This window comes from Chaetodon trifascialis, chromosome 6 (genome assembly GCF_039877785.1).
Source record: "Chaetodon trifascialis isolate fChaTrf1 chromosome 6, fChaTrf1.hap1, whole genome shotgun sequence".
In the NCBI taxonomy this organism is placed as follows: Eukaryota; Metazoa; Chordata; class Actinopteri; order Chaetodontiformes; family Chaetodontidae; genus Chaetodon; species Chaetodon trifascialis.
The window spans coordinates 25,474,701-25,494,370 of record NC_092061.1 but is presented as its reverse complement, the minus strand read 5'-3'; the positions used below and the strand labels follow the sequence as shown (position 1 = coordinate 25,494,370).

At 41.6% G+C, this 19,670-nt stretch overlaps 1 protein-coding gene across 1 annotated transcript in view; it reads left to right on the top strand.

Annotated features, from left to right (window-relative positions):
• zmat4a (zinc finger, matrin-type 4a) overlaps window positions 1-19,670 on the top strand; it is a 118,116-nt gene that overhangs the window by 60,755 nt on the left and 37,691 nt on the right. Inside the window, exon 4 of the mRNA XM_070965387.1 lies at window positions 7,529-7,685. Within this exon, the coding sequence (XP_070821488.1) occupies window positions 7,529-7,685 (157 nt within the window). The remainder of the gene's footprint in view (window positions 1-7,528; window positions 7,686-19,670) is intronic.

The following is a 19,670-nucleotide window of genomic DNA, read 5'->3' as shown; positions in this document are numbered from 1 at the left end:
TTTGGTCCTGAATTTATAGGGTTTCAATTACTGTGATTTAGAGAATAGAGCACTCTTCTCCTGCAGCCTCAGTGTGGGATTTATTCTGATAACATGGTGGGAATTTAATGTAAAGTCATGCTGCTTTAAACAATCGCCTCTCATCCCAAGTCATTTTCAAACTATGAATTTATTTAGGAAGCTGTCTGGACCTCATCATCAAGGTGAGGAGTGACTCCAACAATGGAAAACTAATTTGGGTGAAAATGTCAGCTTCATACTGTTCATTAAAAGTGCTGAGCGTGCAGTCATCACAGCTGTAGGTTTTGCTGAGTTGGTGTAACTGATCAGAATATCCTCCGAGTCCTCAGCTGGGTCATCCATAGTGTGAACCTCCTGTTCACAATTATGTTACACTGTGAAAAGCTTAGATAAGGATGAGCAGGAAATTAACCTTGTGAAGAGACAAAGACGAGGTGGCAGATGTTGGATTAAGACAAATCTGTCAATCAAAGGACTCATGCAAGAACATTTTTGTATTCTTATCCTAAATCTCTCTTTTCCTCTTTGAGGGGTGCTCATACGAGTGTTCCGTCACATTCAGCAAGCCCTCTGAACTGCACAAATTTGCTTAAAATGTCGATATGATGAAAGTGACCTGTACGTGAGTTGAGACCTGCTCACACCAGCATTTAACACAGCAAAATGCTGTAAAATCTATTCATTTTGATTATTCATTTACGAGGTGAAGTTCAAATCTTTTGTGTCGAGTTCCGTTTAAGCCAATTGTCACACTTGAATTTGTTGCGTCGATCAACAGCAACACTATATAATAAGAAGGGACTGATTCCAGACATAGTCCAGGTCGTAAGTGTGCGTTAGTGTGCACAATCAGAATGGATATTCTAAGAAATTATGAAGTAATTATCAATTATACTGTCAACACTGTGTCAATAAAAGAGAACTGCAGCAGTGTTATTTTGGCAGCTGTAGCCATTGATTCTATCAGTTGAGTCAACACTGAATTCAGCAAAGTCACTGCTGAGCTCTCAGAACACAGCAAAACTAGTGAAAATAATGGCAGTAACTTACCATACTTGCCATAGTTGTACGCACCCGTGGTTCCAGATTTACCACAGAATAAAGTGACATTTTCAGGATCACTTTGGTGGGTTCATTGTTGTCATAACTGAATCAATTAAAGCGGAGTTGTAATAAAATGTAATTTTAATTTAGAAGATGATCTGACTAAAGTATGGTGTTATTAGGTGGCCATGGGGATGTGACAGATATTCTCTCACAGGTGATCTTACACAGGTCTGTGACACAATTGGTGAATGCAAGAAAATCTCTTAAGTCACTGCTATATATCATTCAAGGACTAACCTGTTTGTACAAGAGCTTCTTGCATGAGGCCCAAAATGAAGAAAAAAAAACATTCAGAGTAGAATGTGCAAAGCTACTTTTAGTGTCTGTCACCGTTGCCTTGTGACACACTTTCTAGGTGAGTCAGGGTCTGGTACTGCCTGCTGCTTAATGTGAAGGTCACTTAATGTTTGTGTGGCTGAAGCAGCAGCAGCACCACTTTGTCAGACCTGTTTAGTGCTCCCCTGTATGCTCCGCTTGGCAGCAATAGACTGCATTGTCCACAGCTATATTGAGAGCAAGTCATTTTATCCTTTTTTACAGGGATACCCTTGCGCTTGCCAGCTGTCCTATTTCTTCTGCGTTTGCCTTCGGGGAGATGCCCGAGTAGTGAGTGTTCCCTGACCTCCAGATTTATCCCAGCCATTATACGCTGCTAAGCCAGGCCAGGATCAGGCCGATCTTGTCCAGGCTAGTCTCCGCCCCACGCTGTTACCTCAAGAAGCATTGCAGCTTGTGTATGAGAAAGAAAATGTTGCATCTGAGATGTTGTCTCTTCAAGCCCGAGCATGTTGACACTGTGCCATTTCTGATGCAGTGACAAAAGAAAACAACAACTGCCTAGTGCAAGGAGACATCATACAGCCCATCTATATTACGCCACAAACACAGACAGGCAAGGACACACTGCTTCACTTAAACCAAGATGAAAATGTGCAGCACAGTGCTGACAGCAAAGAGAATTTACTGCTTGCAAATCAAAAAGATTACTTTATTATGCCTCACATGAATGGGAATGATGCAGACCCCTCCTCTCTCTCTCTCTCTCTCTCTCTCTCTCTCTCTCTCTCTCTCTCTCTCTCTCTCTCTCTCTTTCTGTGTCTCCCTGCCTTCATCAGTTACATATTCAGAGAAGTGCAGCACAGCAGTATATTCTGCCAATGCAGAACTCCAATTATTTCTCACTGTTGGGTTGAGACTACACACAAAAAAATGAACCCCACTATACATGACTGCTGGAATATGGCAGAGGTTGGATGTGTTGTTTTTCAGATGACTCATGGAGTTTTTAGGAACCAAAAAGGAAGAAACAGAGATATTTGAAACTATGCTGCTGAGCTTATCAGAAAGTCCCCCACATCCCTAAACGTAGGTAATCACATCACATTTGAATTATTACTCTGCTGCACATGCTGTAACCATCCTTGATCTGAAATACAGTCCACTGCAGAGTTTCTCTCTGTATATTAAACCGTGACTGTCAGTCTGGCAGTATACACCTACCTACTGCTTCATTAATCACATTTCCCTGCAATTAGCTCTTCGTTTATGCAGTTTTAATTAACCATGAAATTATGGATCCTTCCTACTTGGAGGTGGCGTCTCATCTCCTGGTGTATTTTGGTCTCTTCCTGAATATATATTTGCTCATTATGACTATGAAATCCAGCAATCTAGTGGCTGTTCTGCTGCTACCTTGGTAGCTGAAGGAAGTGTGTGTGTGTGTGTGTGTGTGTGTGTGTGTGTGTGTGTGTGTGTGTGTGTGTGTGTGTGTGTGTGTGTGTGTGTGTGTGTGTGTGTGAGTGTGAGTGTGAGAGTGTGTGCATGTGTGTGCTAAGAGTTATTGAAGGACATGGCCAAGGGCAGAAGGAGGGGCTGTGTGTGTGTGTGTGTGTGTGTGTGTGTGTGTGTGTGTGTGTGTGTGTGTGTGTGTGTGTGTGTGTGTGTGTGTGTGTGTGTGTGTGTGTGTGTGAATGACTCAGTGTGCAGCAGTGTTCCTCAGTTATCACACACTGTGGGAGGAAAAGCTGTGTCTTTGTCTTCTCTTCATCCTCTCACACACACACACACACACACACACACACACACACACACGCACATGCACAGTAGCGATCTACACTAGATTACAGTTTTCTACAAATAGCATTTCAGTAAAGGGTCCAATTTGAAATTGACGCCTGGGAACCCCACTGGTGAAACACATCCGCGCCCACACTGGCTTTGTTTACGAACAAGATAGTCCTCAAATGGAATCATATATTTTGATGTGGCTTAATATGCTTTGACAAACATTTCAAAGGTGTAGACACTATCAACAAAATCGGACAGACATGTATTTTCAGCTATTTGTGTTAATGTCCAGGACCTGTACTGAAAACAGTCCCACCAGGCCAGAAACCCTGGTCCTTGGTGCTCCTTTTAGGAGTTAAAGCATTTCATCCACTTTCTTACTGTAACTTAGGAACCCACTCGTATCTCAGCAAATATTAAGGAGAGCTCCAGAGGTGTACTAGCCTGCGCGGAGATGCTCCGTTAGAAGAGAGATGTTTTGGAACTCTAGATAACACCAAGCTTATAAAAAGATCATTCGGACACAAAAACGTATAATTTGTGGCACTGACCTTGTGATGCAGAGGTGAACACATGCTGTCCTTTTTTGCAGCGGGAAAAATGCAGCTGTGCAATAGTGATGAGTCTGTCTGAACCGACATAAATGTCATACTTCCATCATGTTTTCTACAAGACTTTCCACCATTTAAGCTTCATGTGGGAAGCATCTCATTGTGTCCTCCTCTTGACGGAGAATTACTGCCGAATGTTTACAGTATGTGTCACTGTGGTGGATGTGAATGCACATGAATTGTATTAATACACATTAATTAATACATATTTAATTTTCTGGACATTTTGTTTAAATGTGGTTACATTTGGATGGAAATCTGACTGTAGTGAAAGACAAGCAGTGCTATATTGCTAACAAACAGACTGATACTGTATGTAAATGGTATATATGGTGAGGTGAAGGGGGAATGTTGTTGGTGCTGTCGGTTGGTTTTCCGTCGCACCTTCTTCTCAGTCATCTATGTGTGTCATGAAAGTTGTGACAAGTGGCAAGCTGTGATTGGTTGGGTTTACTATGTCGTCTGCCTTTGCCATCATATCTTGGCCTCCCAACTGTTTGATTGCCTGATCTGACACAGTGGCCATCTCGAAAGGCAAAGCATTGCGTGGTCTGATCCCAGCACAGTAACATGTCAAGGATCTTTGGAATCAGACCAGGTATAAAGCTCTTGGTAGAGACAGTGTTCTGTACTGTCCTGTTTGTGGATGATACACTGGCCAAATTCACTTTGACACAACCACAGAAACGCATTAACCAACTCTATCATTGAGCTTATTTAGAGCGCTGGATCTTTGCTTACTGTGATTCAGAACCTCCTACACAATGATTAGGTTCCTCATGGGAGAAGCTTTTGTGTAGGAGCCAAACACTTCTCCTCCATCATGAAAAACCACAGCGCTGTGACGTGGAGGTCAACATGTTTAAAAGGTGGGCAAGAGGTGACTTCACCCACCTGTTTAAGCTGCTTCAAATCCAATCCCGTGCGCAGCTTTCATCATTAAACCATTAATTAGCTTAATTGCCAGCCTCATTAGTGTACGTGTTACACAGAATATATTGCAATTATGGACACATGTTGGCTGATCGAGCTGAATGTTTGTGTGGGGCACTGGTGAAAAGCCACATGACCCTGTACTGGAATTACTGGGTACTTAATGACATGGAAAATAGCTTGTCTGGTGAAGAACCTGTGTTAATATAGTTGCAGACTTTTACAGATGAGAACTTTTGAGACTGCTTGTGCAGTCTACAGTATGTGACTGTATGCAAATACTTAAAAGGTAACAAACATTTTGCACCTCTGGCATATAATTATGAGTCATGTCACATCCTGTCAGGGTTGTAGCTCTGTCAATCAATGTTGCTTTGATCCAGTGCATCGAAGCATAAAGAATGCTGTTGGGTTATTCTAATTTCATAGCTGCAACAAGCCATTAAGAACGTCACAATTCAGAAATTTCATGCATTTCTTCCTCCTAGTCACATTGTTGGAACGAGGTTGGTCAGTGGCATGGCTATCTCTGCGTACTATACATCATAGAGCAGAGGCCTTGTTATATTGTTTCATTGTGTAATGTAGAAAGTAGTATGATTAGATGGATAGTGTTGTACAAATCAAGGGAAAATGACCAAATAAACGAGTGAGAGTGCGAAAGAGTGCATTCATTGAGCGTGCTCCTGCTTTGAACTGAACATATCAGGTTGCAACTAATGAATGTGAACATGAGCGTCAGTATCTCTCACTAGAGTTAACAACGCTCACACAGTGTTTTATGACACCTGGCATGCCAGCATGGCTAGTGAAACTCACAGTTCAGATGCAGCTATGAATAACTGAAGGACGTAAAAACGTAACATAAAAAGTCTCACATTTCTGTGCCAATTGTGCCCTCCGGATCTGAAACAACACATCGAGCTGAGGCATCTGACCAGTCTTGGGAAATATCTGCGAGTGAATGATGAGGACAGGAAATCGTTAACAAAGGGTGAGACCACAAGCCAACAGCCAAGTCAGACTCACAACATTTTGTAAAGGACCGATTACCCTCAAATAGACAGAACTGCAACTTACTAGACTACATTGCAGGAAATCTGCAGCCTTCGCAAATCATTTAAAAGGAAAATGGAATAAATGAAAGTGAACTAGGTCATTTTTTAGGACAGTGCACTTAATGTAAAATTCAAAAGTGTTTACTATATATACTACAGTCTGATGAAAGATGCAATTATTGAGAAATGAGAAGAATTTTTTTTCTGCCTGCATTAGATGAATGGCAAATTGTCCATTAGTGCCTTCCTCCAGACAGAAAAGAAAGTGTTCTCTGTATGACTAATGCAGTGAATACAAGTGTCCTTCTGTTGGCTAATTGAATGTGATTGAGTGGAGCTGAGAGTAATTGAGTAGCACTGAAATAACCTATTGGTGTGTTTGATCAGAGTAAAAAGCAAATGCTGTTTCAAGAGCTCAAAAATAAAGTCAGTATAAACTAGCAGCTGTTGTGTTCTGGCTCGCGTCCTGCATTCTTAATGACTGCAAGCAGCGTTAAAGAAGGCTTAAATCAAATGTTTGCATTTATAATTCGTTTGGCTGCTGTCCAAATGATTTTTGACAGCAACGATAGATACATGTGTTAACACGGAATTAGACCACTGTTAGTTAACAAATGAGGTAAATCGACCTTGATTACATTAGAATTCATTGTGAGTGACCGTAAGTATGGCTACAAAATCATAACACTACTACAGCATATTGTTCCATTTTGCCATTTAAGTTTTTTGTACATATTTTTGGAACACCATCTAAGCTGGAATTATGCCTCTGTGAAGACACATGCGAATGTCTCTGCAAGCCTATGGCTGAGGGTAACCACAGGCTGCAGAGGCTTGCGGAGCTGATGTGCACACCTCAAACATGAGTGGGTCTGCAGGACAAGCAAGTTGATTGGTTGATCCATTGCGTGCTGTGAAGCAGGTTTAAAACAGAAGAGAAATAACATATACTCAAAGACCCTATAAAAAAAGATTTCTGTCTGATTTCAATAATGTTAAAAATTCAAAACATGGGCTATCAGCTTCAATCCAAGCACATCAGTCTCGCCCTCTCGCTACATTAACAAAAACATAACAGAGTCCACTGTTAGTGTTAGAGGTATGTGTATCATGAAGGTGAATGGGCTCATTATCTCAGTTTGTCTCAAGCTGAGACAATTCAAGTGAAAGACACGCACACACACTTCTCCATGCTCAGGCCCGCTGTCTGCTGACTGTATCTGCTAGAGTGCAGCAGGCAGAGGAGCAGACATCTGAACGAGGTCGTGGAGTTCACTTGCCACTTCTCTTCCTCCACTCTGAATATCAGCCCTCCCTTGACCCGGCCTGCCTGGTGAGGCATTGTTTTCCCCTCGTCCCTCTCACTTCTCAGTACAAACAGTAGCATCCATCTCTGGCGCGCCACTCTGCATCCTCCGCACTCTCTGAGGATAATGGGTTTTGGTGCAGCTTGCACAGATGGAGGCTCAGGGAGCGGTCCACCATTGGCTGTTCTGGCCCCACTATCAGCCCTTCTAACACAGAGTCGACTCCATTTGCATCCCACCGGGATGCAAACACTTAAGGGGAGGAGTGTTGCGCCCCTCCCCTCTTCTGTAGCGCACAAGTAGTGATGTGTTCAGTGTGCAGCTGTCTTGCTTGTACAGCAATGCTTTGAATCATGTTTTAAAAGATAGGTATTCAAGATTCTTTGATGTATCATTGATAAGATATTACTGTGTGTTTCTTCAGGGCAGCGACGAGGGCGACGTGGACAAGAATAAATGCTGCACACTGTGTAACATGTCCTTCACCTCAGCAGTGGTGGCACAGTCACACTACCAGGGTAAAATCCACGCCAAGAGGCTAAAACTACTACTGGGAGAGCAGCCTGCCATCACAACCAAAGGTATAGCCCCTGTTAAAAATGCATTGTGGGTACAAATGATAGAGGAGCTAAATATGTCCAACAGAGATTTATTATTGGGAAGAAAAATAAGTAAGTGATGAGACACAGGATGTCATATGTGTTAATGATAATGTTTGATGGTGTTGTTATGTACGTGTGAAGTGGAGTAGAACCTCGTAGCTGATTTGAAATAAATATGAAGCTCTCGGTTCACACTCAGTGTGTCCTCCCCTCATCTCTCCCACTGTTGTTCCTCAGTTGGACTGCTCACAAGTAGCATTGCCAGTGTCTGATATTGTCTCGTTTATATATTAATGTGCAAGTGCGCTGTCTTGATTCAGTGCTGTGAAACACCATACACACAGAGGTGGTGGCAGGGTCAGAATATACTGCAGGAGCCCAAAGGTGGGACACTTTTACTCCAGTTGTTTGTGCACTCGTGCTCTGTTTTGAGTCTTTTCTCTGCTAACATCACACATTTTAGAGTGAGTAGTGTAAATTACACCCTTATTTTGTATCTATCATAAATTTTCTCAAAGCTATACTAGCACATGGAAACAATTTTACTTTAAGGAAATAGTTTCCTAGTATGCTTATTGGCTGTCTTACAGCTAGTTACAGAGGATGAGAGGATTGACACCACTCTGATGTCGGTGTGGTAAATAGGGCCATGAAGCTTCAGCCGCCAGCTGGTTAGCTCAGACTGGAAGCGGGGGGTAAAGCTCCCTGGCTCTGTCCAAAGGTAACCTTTAGCTGCACCTTTAAAGCTCACTAATTAACACATTATATCTTGTTTTGTTAGCATCATTTTATGTGTGAATTCTGCACAGCCTCTGTCCCGTGAGAATAATTCCCCCTTTGTTCTACAATCTCAGTTTATATGTATGCAGTTTATCAACTAAAGACACTTTGCCTGTTAGATCAAATTGGAATGTTTATGACATGTAACCTGAGTAATTAATGGAAGTAATGAAGCAGTACATGTACTACAGTATAGGAAGCGTATTTATTCAAATCCTGCAGTACTAATCGCATCTGGACACAACCCAGTGGTGTTGACATTAAAATCATAAGTTAGCAGGCCTCCTTTGGGAAAACTCACCCTGTTTTGAGTGGAAAAAGAACAACAAACAGCTCATGACATGCTGGAATTTTCCAAGAGTATGGGAACACCCGGTCACCTTGGTCTGACATTTACACATCGCTTCCATTAAGATTATCATTTTAGATGGTCAGTTGCCAATTTACTGTGTCTGTCTCCAATCCTCTTTCAGTCTCTGCCCTCATACTGCCCTGCCTCCACCATTACTTTTGAGCTCACAGAGAGCACCATCCTTTCTCCTACTGCACTCTCCGGCAAAGTCAACTAAGAATCAAAGTAAAGACAGAAGCTGAATGATGCAGTGTGTGCAAACACTCATCAACATCGCTGCTGGATTGTAACCTTTCGTGGGAAATAAGACCAATTTTCCAAATGTCATGTGCTGTGGTATTGCATACTTTCTGAGTCAACACTACTCATTCCTAACCCCCCCCCAGATAAATCTGAGGTATCACAGGATGTTTACCAACACAGAGAAAAAAAAAAAAAACATGTCTGCTATACAAATGATGTTTATTGCCTACTAAAAAGCAGCACAGTTTTCCTTCTGTTGGCCTCTTTAAACTGTTGAAATGAAACAATCTGAGAGGACAGCATCACTCATCTGCTTGAAACTCAGACCTAAGCGACCTAACAGTTACTTCTGCCTGAAGTGGACCTATCGCTTCCTTTTGGTGCAAGCTTTAATATCTGAACACTTTTTATATGGATTGCCATGTAGTTTGGTACAGGCATTCATAGTGCGCCAAGGAAGAAATCCTAAGAGCTTTGATGATCTTCTGACTTTTCCTCTGGGGCTACCAGCTGGTCAAGTTTTCACTTACCCTGTGTGAGTTGGCAAAAAGGTTTTACAGATATTATGGTTCCAAGATGATGTGTCGCACCGACTTTGGCGAACCCCTGGTTTTTCCTCTAACACTGTTATGAGGTTGACATCTGAACAACTATTTGATTGATTGCCATGGAATTTGGTTCAAAACTAATGACAATCCCATGGGCCTCCATTGTTTTTAGTGTTAATAAGTAAATGTTAGTATGCTAAGACTATGAACATGATGCATTATTCATGCTAAACTATAGCACGTTGTTAGCATGCTGATGTTGTCGTTTACCCCAAAGCACTGCTGTGTCTAAGTACAGCCTCACAGAGCTGCTAGCGTGGCTGTAGACTCGTGTTCATATTTATGAAAATGTTGCACGTCGTGTTTTTTGGGGCCAATTACATCTTACTAACAGCAGCCCAACAAGCTGGAGCGGTTGGCTGGTTTTCCCAGAGCCCATGTGTGTCTATGCGTGTGCTATTTAGATTTAATCACCAACTGCGCTTTACCTTGGGGTGATTCAAGTGTGCTGCTGCTGTAATCTGCTGACAGCTGCTCACCTTGAATCTACTTACAAATTGGCAGTTGTGTGAGAATAATGAGTGAAGATCACAGGGGAAACAGCCAATGAGAAATATAGCAAACATTGTATTTTCAGATTGTTCTGGAGCCCAACACCTGAGTCCACAGTGAGCAGTGTGGATGTGAATAGATCAGCCTTGAGCTTTGTTTACTGTGGCTCGTTGGCTCCAGTTGGCCGAGTCATTTATATGCACTTCACAGCTTTGTTGTTGTACTTTGTGCTCTCAGACATCTCTCACCACTACTTTCCTTTTAATTTGTTGGAAGTTTTCTGTTGACTGATAAGGCAGTGCATTTTTATAGTGGTATTATCTGAAGTCTCCCATTGTTGAACCATCCTGAATTTATCCTGCATTAGCATTGCCTCAGCCACCGCAGCCATTTTCCCTCAAAAGTGCTCGGATTGAATCATTAGATTAGCGCGCAAAGCTCTTGTCTTGAGTTAATGTTTGTCAAACAAATCCTTGAAATCTCTGAAAAGAATAGCATAATTCCTTTCTCTGCAGCAGCACCAGAAAAGCATTTTAGCATAGAAAGTAGGACAGAAGGTGTAAAGTCTGGAGAGCTAGTTCAGGCCAAATACTAAACAACACTATTTTGCACTATTGCAGCCAAATGGAAACTTAGTTTTATCTCTTTTGGACACCTGAAAGAGGAGTGAAGGAAATGACAATAAGGGCTTTAATTTTCATCCGATTTTGCTGGAAACCTCAAGCAGCTCTGTACTCTGGGACGCTGTCGGCTGCACAATCGTCACAACCAAATGTTCACCAAGATGTTGCACCATCCTGCTGCTGCATTTGCAGCCCACCTGTGGGCTCTGTTCTTCTTTATTCCCAGGGTTTGTATCGATCTCACTCAGCTCTTGCATTGGCTGGTTGAAATATTTATGCTCTTAGGGAGAGATCGAAACAGAGGCTGACTGAGCTGAAGTTTTTATTAATTCTCAATACAGCGTTCCTTTTCAATTAATGGCTGAACTACTGAAGGCCAAAGCTATTTTCACATTATACTAAACAATGCTGTATACATGCACGTAATATGCACATTGTTTTGCTTCTTTCTTGTGTGTATTAAAGCAGCAGTCTTGTTTTTCCCATGTTTTTCTCTTAAGAGGTTAGAATAGAGGTATATCATTTATTTAGAAATGTATTTTCAGGGAGGAAAGTTTGGGGCTCGGTATTATTGAATTTTTGTTTATTGTGAGCATTGGTCAACTGTGAAGCTTCACAAAAAAATCAAACTAACTCTATGTGGTTACAGAAAAACTATGACAGGTATGAAAAAAATGAACTAATATGACAATGTTCAAAGGGTAGTGATTAGTGTGACATTTAAATGAAGTCTCAAGGTGCCCATATGAATTAGTGTAAGGAATTTTTCAAAAAATAAATGTTTATAGAGGACTCTTTCAAGAAGATCACTCACCAGATCCAGCAGACAGTTATTTGGAAGCACCCAGGACAAATGTTTTCCTCCAAACTGATGCTTTGGTTACCAGTATATCTAGTAATTTATCAATAGTGAGAGATACTTTGGCTTTAGCTTTAGACAACTTTGACACTGTTTGATTGCATTCATGCTTTACTTTCTAGCAATCAGATTGGAGTCTGGTGGTGTAGAGCCTAGACAGCGCCCTTTTGCTATTTGCTCTCTTTGCCACATGTCAGTGACAGACACGGCCATTAAGCATGCCATCTGTGGCCAATGGTTCAGAACAGAGGCAGCTCCGTCCCAGCCCAAAGAGGGGGAGACACTGCCATCAATCTCACTGACACCCAGCAAACTGCTGAGGAGCCTCTTCCTGCATAATGTGTAACAGACACAGTAGACGAAAACATGTTTTATTTTGTGGATTGCAGTTGCTGATACCCAGCTTTTGTGCCTGATTCCATTAACTTTAGATTTTCATCAGTAAGAATTTCAAAAAGTACAATTATTCAACACTTCTCATGGATCCTTTGACAGAGGAAACGCCTCAAACTGCAACTGCAGTAACATAATATGATTCTGAAATGGGCCATTCTGCACTTTCACTTTTGCTGCTTGACATATATTTTGATGGCACACTGTGGTATTAATAGTTTATGTACTTTAAGCATTATATTCAATTAAATACTGCAAAAGAGAACTTTTCAACATTATGTTTAAAAAAGTGCATCGTTTGTGCTGAAATTTGAGTCTTTCTTCTTGAGCTCCCTGTCGTCAGGTAGTGGTCCCAGTCCAGCAGCAGCAGCAGCAGCAGCAGCAGCAGCAGCAGCAGGTTGTGGTGCAGGAAGCAGAGTTGCTCCTCAGACTTCTGTTCATCTCATAAATTGCAGAGACTTCAGTGAAGGCGTGCTCACTTGGAACGGATGAGGGTATATCACTGTATATCACAGTAACAAAGTGCATTATTCAGGGACTCTGGCAGAAGAGTGTCTGATTTAAAAGCCGTCGCTTTCGCCTTCATTGAGTGACATCCCGTAGGCTGTGACTTCGGCCATTTTCAGTGGCAAGTGGGGAACCGGCCATGCTTATCGTCATATAAATAGATCATAAGATTGTGATGTTTATTGCAACTTCGGCAATCTGTGCTGCCTTCACTTTGACACACAGCTCCACTCGCTCACCTGGGCAGCTCCAGGCTCTTCCCGTCTGTGGCACAGTTGCCTTCAGTATTGATGGACTATTACTCATGATATGTGACCAATCAGACATTGAGCAAGGCTACAGAGTGGTGACTCCAGACAGAGAGAGGCGGCTGCATTACAGCCAGTTTTGAAATGATGATTTTTAACTGATAATCTGTTGACGCCTAATACGATAAAAGCGATCTTTATTGTTCTCTGTCTCAACACTAATGCAGATATTACTTGCAAATATTCCATCAGAAGATTCATAATGAGAAAAAGTCTGTCAGTAAAAGGTTCAATGTGTTGCACTTGTGCAAACGATCCACATTCCAATCGTAATAAAGGAGCTGCTCTCCACGTAAACGGTTGTTTAGGGCACCTCTACTGTTCAGGCACCCAGATCTGTCACAAATAGAAAATGTCAGGAAGATAAATCCAGGGCACCGGCAGGCCCGGGCTATTGATTTCTACATAAGTAACGTCAGCAAACTGGCCGAGTTCCTCTGTTGATCCGCCTGCCTCTGGGGACGTGCTGCCGTTCCAGCCTGCCTTCAGCCGCTATACAGTTGCAAAAACTTGAGCTTGCCGAACATTTTTTTTCCTCATTCACCACAAATACCAAAGATCCTTGCTTGTGCGGCTGTTGAAACAAAAGCCTCAACAAACACTGATGAGAATATACAGAATTTCTGTTGTCACGGGAGAGCCTCGTAAACTGCTTTTTTCCTCCTTGAACAGACGGTGTTCATCATCCTTTTGGGTCCACGCAAGCTCCAGCCAAAACCCATGATGAACATTTCAGAAATGCACCGTCATCAAACTGAATTCCTAGTGTTGAGAAGCCCTGCCAAGCTGTTGTTCTGAATTTCAAATTAACTTTCCGAACATGCAAGAATTTCATCTGATAGTTGATATAAATGTTTAATGTTGTTCCTACAGGCTGTATCCTCAGCTACTGTATCACACACCGCCTCTATACACTAACAAATAACCCCTCTGTGCCCTTTTACTCAGGCGCAGTGAATATTTTCAGTGACCCACATAGTACGAGCTCGTCTGCATGCATTTTAATCTGAAAATCGACTGACAGTGTTGCAATGTGCTGCAATTGTTATTCAGATTCTATTTTCGAGCACGGGCTGAATGAATGTTAATATATCATTAGTATTTTTATATAATCAGCCACGTGTATTTGCATGCCCTCACATGGTCTGGCTAAGCATCATTTCCACATTCTGGCCTCTTTCCAATCGTCTGGGCTGTAAGCGCAGTAGCTGCCATGAATGTCACTTCCTGTAACATCTGCAGCTTAATGTGGAGATATATTTTCCCTGCACTGATTTACTGGAAGTGATTTGGAGAAATCTGCAGTTAAAATGTTCATATGGTAACGTGACCATGGTAGAGACGATTATCTGATGACTCTAAATGTCTCAGTGTGTGGACAGTTAAATAGAAATTAAAGTGTATGAATCATAACAGTAACATTTAAAGCGTCACAGTATTTTTAAATTGCCCACTCCTGGTTCCATGCTGTTCAAACCATCTAATTGGCTGCCTCAGTCTTAATATTTTCATATTTTGCTGACATTCTGGTGCAGTGCAGCAGCTTTTACACTACTGTAATTGTAGAGTAACTGGAATAATGGTGCTGGGAACAGAGATGGAATAAAATCTGTGGTAGAATGAAGGTTTGACTGGCATAAGAATGAGCAAATTATGAGGTAGGTTATATTAATGTGTTTCTTCTATTTCATCATTTTCACCATAAATGTATTATGAAAGTGCCTTTTAGCCACACTCACAGCTTGGCATGATGGAATTGGTTAAAGAAATGACACTTTCTGTACTTCAAGCATGCATTTATCCCACAAGAAGAAGTCTTTATGAGAAGCAGTATTAGTTAAATAGTCTGATAATGTCACCTCAACCAAAAGTGTCATTTCTTCAGCCAATGTTCCAAGTTCAACAGCAGAAAAGAGTTTCTTTTGCTGTCTGTCGCTATACTTTCCAGATATATGCAACATGTGGCAAAACTGGCTGGCATTAAATCTAATTAAACAACGCTAAATACCTAAAATGCAGAACACTAAATTGAGAAATTGTGGGGGTGCAAAACACATTCGCACCCCTGAGAGTAATGTGCACCAGGCTTAGTAAAAATCCCCCTTGTTTCCCAGCTTTCCAGAGTTTGAAGGATAAATAGTCTGCAGTTCAAGCTCAGCTTTGTAGGACTTCAACCTTACAGATAGTAATAAATCTCAGAGATGGAGATCTTTTGTTTGTTTGCTTTCTGTGACCTGCACAGTTTGCAGAGACTCCTCCTCAGACACAAAATGAAAATATGAGAAGATGTTGCGTTTCCTGAGTCGTACATGCAGGCAGAGCAGAGTGTGTTGAGTAGAAAGCCCAAATGGGAGCATTGTAGGAAGAGATAACTGCATGGATTCAGAGCACTTTGATCCCCTCTCCTCACAGACCCTGAATCGCCTCAGATTTATAACTCTGTTCATGCTAAATAGCTCTACTTTGCACCGCTTCTCTGTCTGTATGCAAGGAGGGGATTTGGCTATTAAACACATCTCAGTGCTCTAAAATAGTGACATGCTCTAATCCACTACTAATGGATTTTTAGTTTTCTGTCATTCAGAGGCTGATCAATGATGGGCTAAATCTTCACACAAACTCCCTCTTAAAACACAAAACAGGACAAATAAAAGAGCTGAATAAATCCATTAGAATTAGCTTTACTGACGGAGCCAACAGAAGAGCTACGCAGAGCAGCAATAAGTCCAAGCAGCAGAGCAATCCCGAAACCTCACAAGTCCCATTTATTTTAACCTCCTCATCACTAAAGCCCAAATGCTGCTCCATACTGTAGTTTAAAAATGCATTTGCGTGAATGTAAAAATATGGCTGTTTATGTAAAGCTGCCTTTTGAAATGTAAGCTTTTCATCCAACAGGAGTGGTATGCATCTCCCTGGAGACAAACTAAGTGATTTCAATATGACTAATTACTGCCATAGAAAATGTCTCCACTGAAGGACGGGGAAGCTCTATCACCTGCAACAGTCTTTAGAACCACTGATGAAACCTGCGTCATTCTGTACTGCACTGTGTCAGGCACCCACAGTTATAAAACATAAAGGTGAAATCCGCCAATCTGATTGGCTGTTAACCATGATATAATGAGCGTATACCACAGCTACTGTTCTAAAAATCCTTATCACAGCATATCGCTCCTCTTCAGGGAAGCAACAATGTTTCCATGACAACAACCAACTTGACAGCGACTATGATACTTAGGGCTTTATAGGGTGATCTGTCACTGTCTGATTGAACAGCCTCATGGAAATGATATTTTACAATTCTTTACATTATTTACTAACAAAATTTGTTAAAGCAAGTAATTTGGTGCTTTTAAAGTCACGATATTCAGATGCCGCTGCTGTGTCTCCAGGTGCCTGCCGCGATGTCACATATAGTCGGCTTAATAAAGTCAGTGATCACTCAAAGCTAAAAAAAAACTCTCATTCATTGAGGTTTTGGGTGGATTCGTCCGGACCACTCACTCATAGTTAACTGCGGGGGGGCCTCGCATGTTTACGTTACGGAGCTGATTGTAAGAGAAGCAACAATGTATCCATGACAACAAATTGTTACAGTAGGTAGCAAAAAGTTGCTGCGGTGTTTTGACAACGTTAACAAATATACTAAATTAGTTGAACTCACATGTTTAAGGTTAACTTTCACCTCCAGATAGGGTTAGCAATGGTAGAGTTGATTGAGCAGTGACTTTCTCCTGAAAAAAGGCGAGGAAGAGACGACATGCAGAGCTAACGTACGGAGAGGTGGGACTATTTTTTTCACAGTGGGGCTATTTCATTAGATAATACGTATTTCTGTTTAATAAAAACTACATGAAAATTATTCTGTATTCCTCTTTCATATTGCCATTATTGGTAACCATTTTATAAAAGCAATACATCACTCCAGTCCGTGATATACGCTCATTATACCACAGCTAAGGGGTGTTCTTCGGCCTGACGCGTAGCCTGTCGTGATGTATTGCTTAAATATCCCATAAATAGTTCTCACAGTGCTTTCCCCTGACTTTTCCTCCAGTGACAAATGTTGTCCCTCTGTAAAGTGATGTGATGTTCACAATCATGAAATTTTTAGTGCATTCGCATGGATGCAAAGGTAAGTGCAGCGACGAAAGAAGTTTTGATCCAAAATTTGCAAAATACCCACTTCGGTTAAACCCTTTAAATAAATTTAACATTAGCTCTTCTGTTGCAAAATTGTATGAACTCTCAGCTGAAAGTGAAGAGGTGCATTGCTGTATTGTGAGACTGTGAGCTAGCTTCCTTCAGCCTCTCCTCCTCTTTACAATCTGAACCAACAGGCAGGACCCTTCACCCTCACATTTGGTCAGACAGCAGAGAGCTTATCAGGCCAATACAATGCTGCAGTTTGTGTGTGCGTGCGTGCGTGTCCTCTGACTAACCAGCTACATGGCTGCCATTATGAAATGTGGCATGTGTACTGTCTCCTTGACTTGATGATGATAAATCAAGACCATCAGGCCTGGATGATTCATACCCTGGTGTACTGTTGATTCTCCCCAAAAATGTTTTTCTCAGACATCAATGTCAAAAAAAATTGTATGGCTTCAGGAAAAAGCTGCAATCCTCTCAGAGTGGCTTTTGGTGTGTTCTCAGTGCTTAGCAGTGTGTGTCCAGAGCTCATGAATTCTTCTCTGTGCAGCAAAATAAGGCACATTTTTATCTCTCTCACACTTAAACCCATAATGTAGAGAAGCGAGGGCCTTTTCACAGAGTTTAAAGTGTCCTTTTACGCAGCAGGTGCCACACCGAGTCGACACCATCTGCCTCTTGGCGATGGCTACGAGCCCCGCCTTCTGAACTGAGCTGAACCCTCAATCAAAGCACAGAGGGGTGTTAAACAGTGTGGCTCTAATGATGCACTAAATGGGAGGAAAGGGTTTGGTTCCTTTATGTGCCTGCTGGGTTATCTATGAGACTGGAGAGCCATCCTGCAATAACACAGCCTGTTATGAATGAGGAGTCTGCCACCTCATAACCGCAATTCTTTAGGTAAAACTGGTGGTCTGCGAGTCAAATGACCGGGACACTGTGACATACGAGCAGTTAGAATATTATATCAGTGTGATTACTTTTTGCTGGAGGAGGATGCTGTACAGCAAGGTCATGGCACTGATGATGACAAATGATCTTTGCTTCGGTCTTGTAATCATGCGCCTTTAATTCCTGAGTATTTGCAGGAAAGCGTTTGGCCGAGTTTCACTTCTTTGCTTCTCATTTCCTCTCAACTTCTCGGCCATCTTTAACACAAGAGATCTGAACAATAAATCCTCTGATCTGCATTTTCCATATGCTTATTCTATCTTCAAGATGTATTCCAGTCCAAGATGTTCACAAAAGTGGTTGCAAGACTTTCTCTGCAGGTCCCCTCAGTTCTGCAGAACACATAGTTTTGGCTCAAGCTCAAAGCTCAAAATATCAATATAACTGCTTTCATGCATCATGAAATGTTGCAGGGAAACAAATGGAACAGCTTGGGAACATTCTGCAGATACCTTCAGTATGAACATTTTGTGAGGTTGCAGGTACGTTCATAAAAAGTGTTTGTTATGTTGATAAAATACATAATTTGGCTGGCATTATGTCCTTGTTATAATGTATTTGGTCTTCCAAATTTGTAGTCCGTAAACTGAATTTCAAGAAGATATGGGTTGCACAAGCACATTCAAATGATTTCATGCTGTCATGTAGTTTTATGTAAAAGGCTTGTTTCGGCTTCTTCTTGTCATTTCTGCTTCACTTTAAAGCCTTAAGTGTTTGCTTGAATGTGATGGGACCCCAGTGTATACGCTAGAGCTCTTAAATTGTTGGTGTTTATTGACTACAAATGGCTTTTTAACAGAGTCAAGCCGAGAAGTACCAAATAGACATTTTTTGTACGTGTTGGTCCTGACTTGTTTCAGATTGCTAATATCCATAGCATGCTTTTGAGTAGCCAAGCCTCAGTAAGCCACACATTTTGAATCTGCACTGCAAAAGGCACAGACGCAGTCATGAGGGTCGCTCAAGTGTTGTCTAACGTCAGTACAGCAAATTAATGTTAGAGGACACTGCAAGTGTTTTGATAACCCGCAAAGACTCAGTGAGGTGGTATTGTCATTTAGCTGTTCTAAGATTGATGCTGATTGCATTTTCTCATGTGATTGCGAAGCAGTCTGGAAATATTGTAAAACTGGCAACTCAGTTGCTCATAGGTCACTACAAGACAATAACACAGGATGGGAATGCTGGCAGGACATTTCTAATTTGTTGTAGGTTTATTTATATGTCAATTATCTTAACATGAAGACTGAAAGTAGGGGAAACAGCCAGCCTGGCTCACTCCAAAATTATGTCTCCTAATATGCCTACCAGGACATCAAAAGCTCACACTAATTAATATGTTAGTTACTTGTTGGTTTAATCTGTATGCAAACAAAGTTGTAGCTTTAGGGACTTATGTGCCGTGACTGTCAGCAGTCAGACAGTGACAGTTACCACAAATGAAATAGAAATTGTGAATTAGTGAGTTTTAGAGGGATATTTGGAAAATCTGGAAAAAGCTTGGCTAGCTGCTTCCCTCTGCTTTCTGTCTTTCCTTAATCCTAAGATTAACTAACCTCCTTCAGGCACTAGCTCCATAGTTAGCTTAATGCTACTGTATAATAATGCATGTCAAGCCACCAACTGTAGTTTTCTAACTGATGATCAAAGGTGCTGGTGGGTCTCGCACTGTTGGGTTGGCAACTGTGAGTCC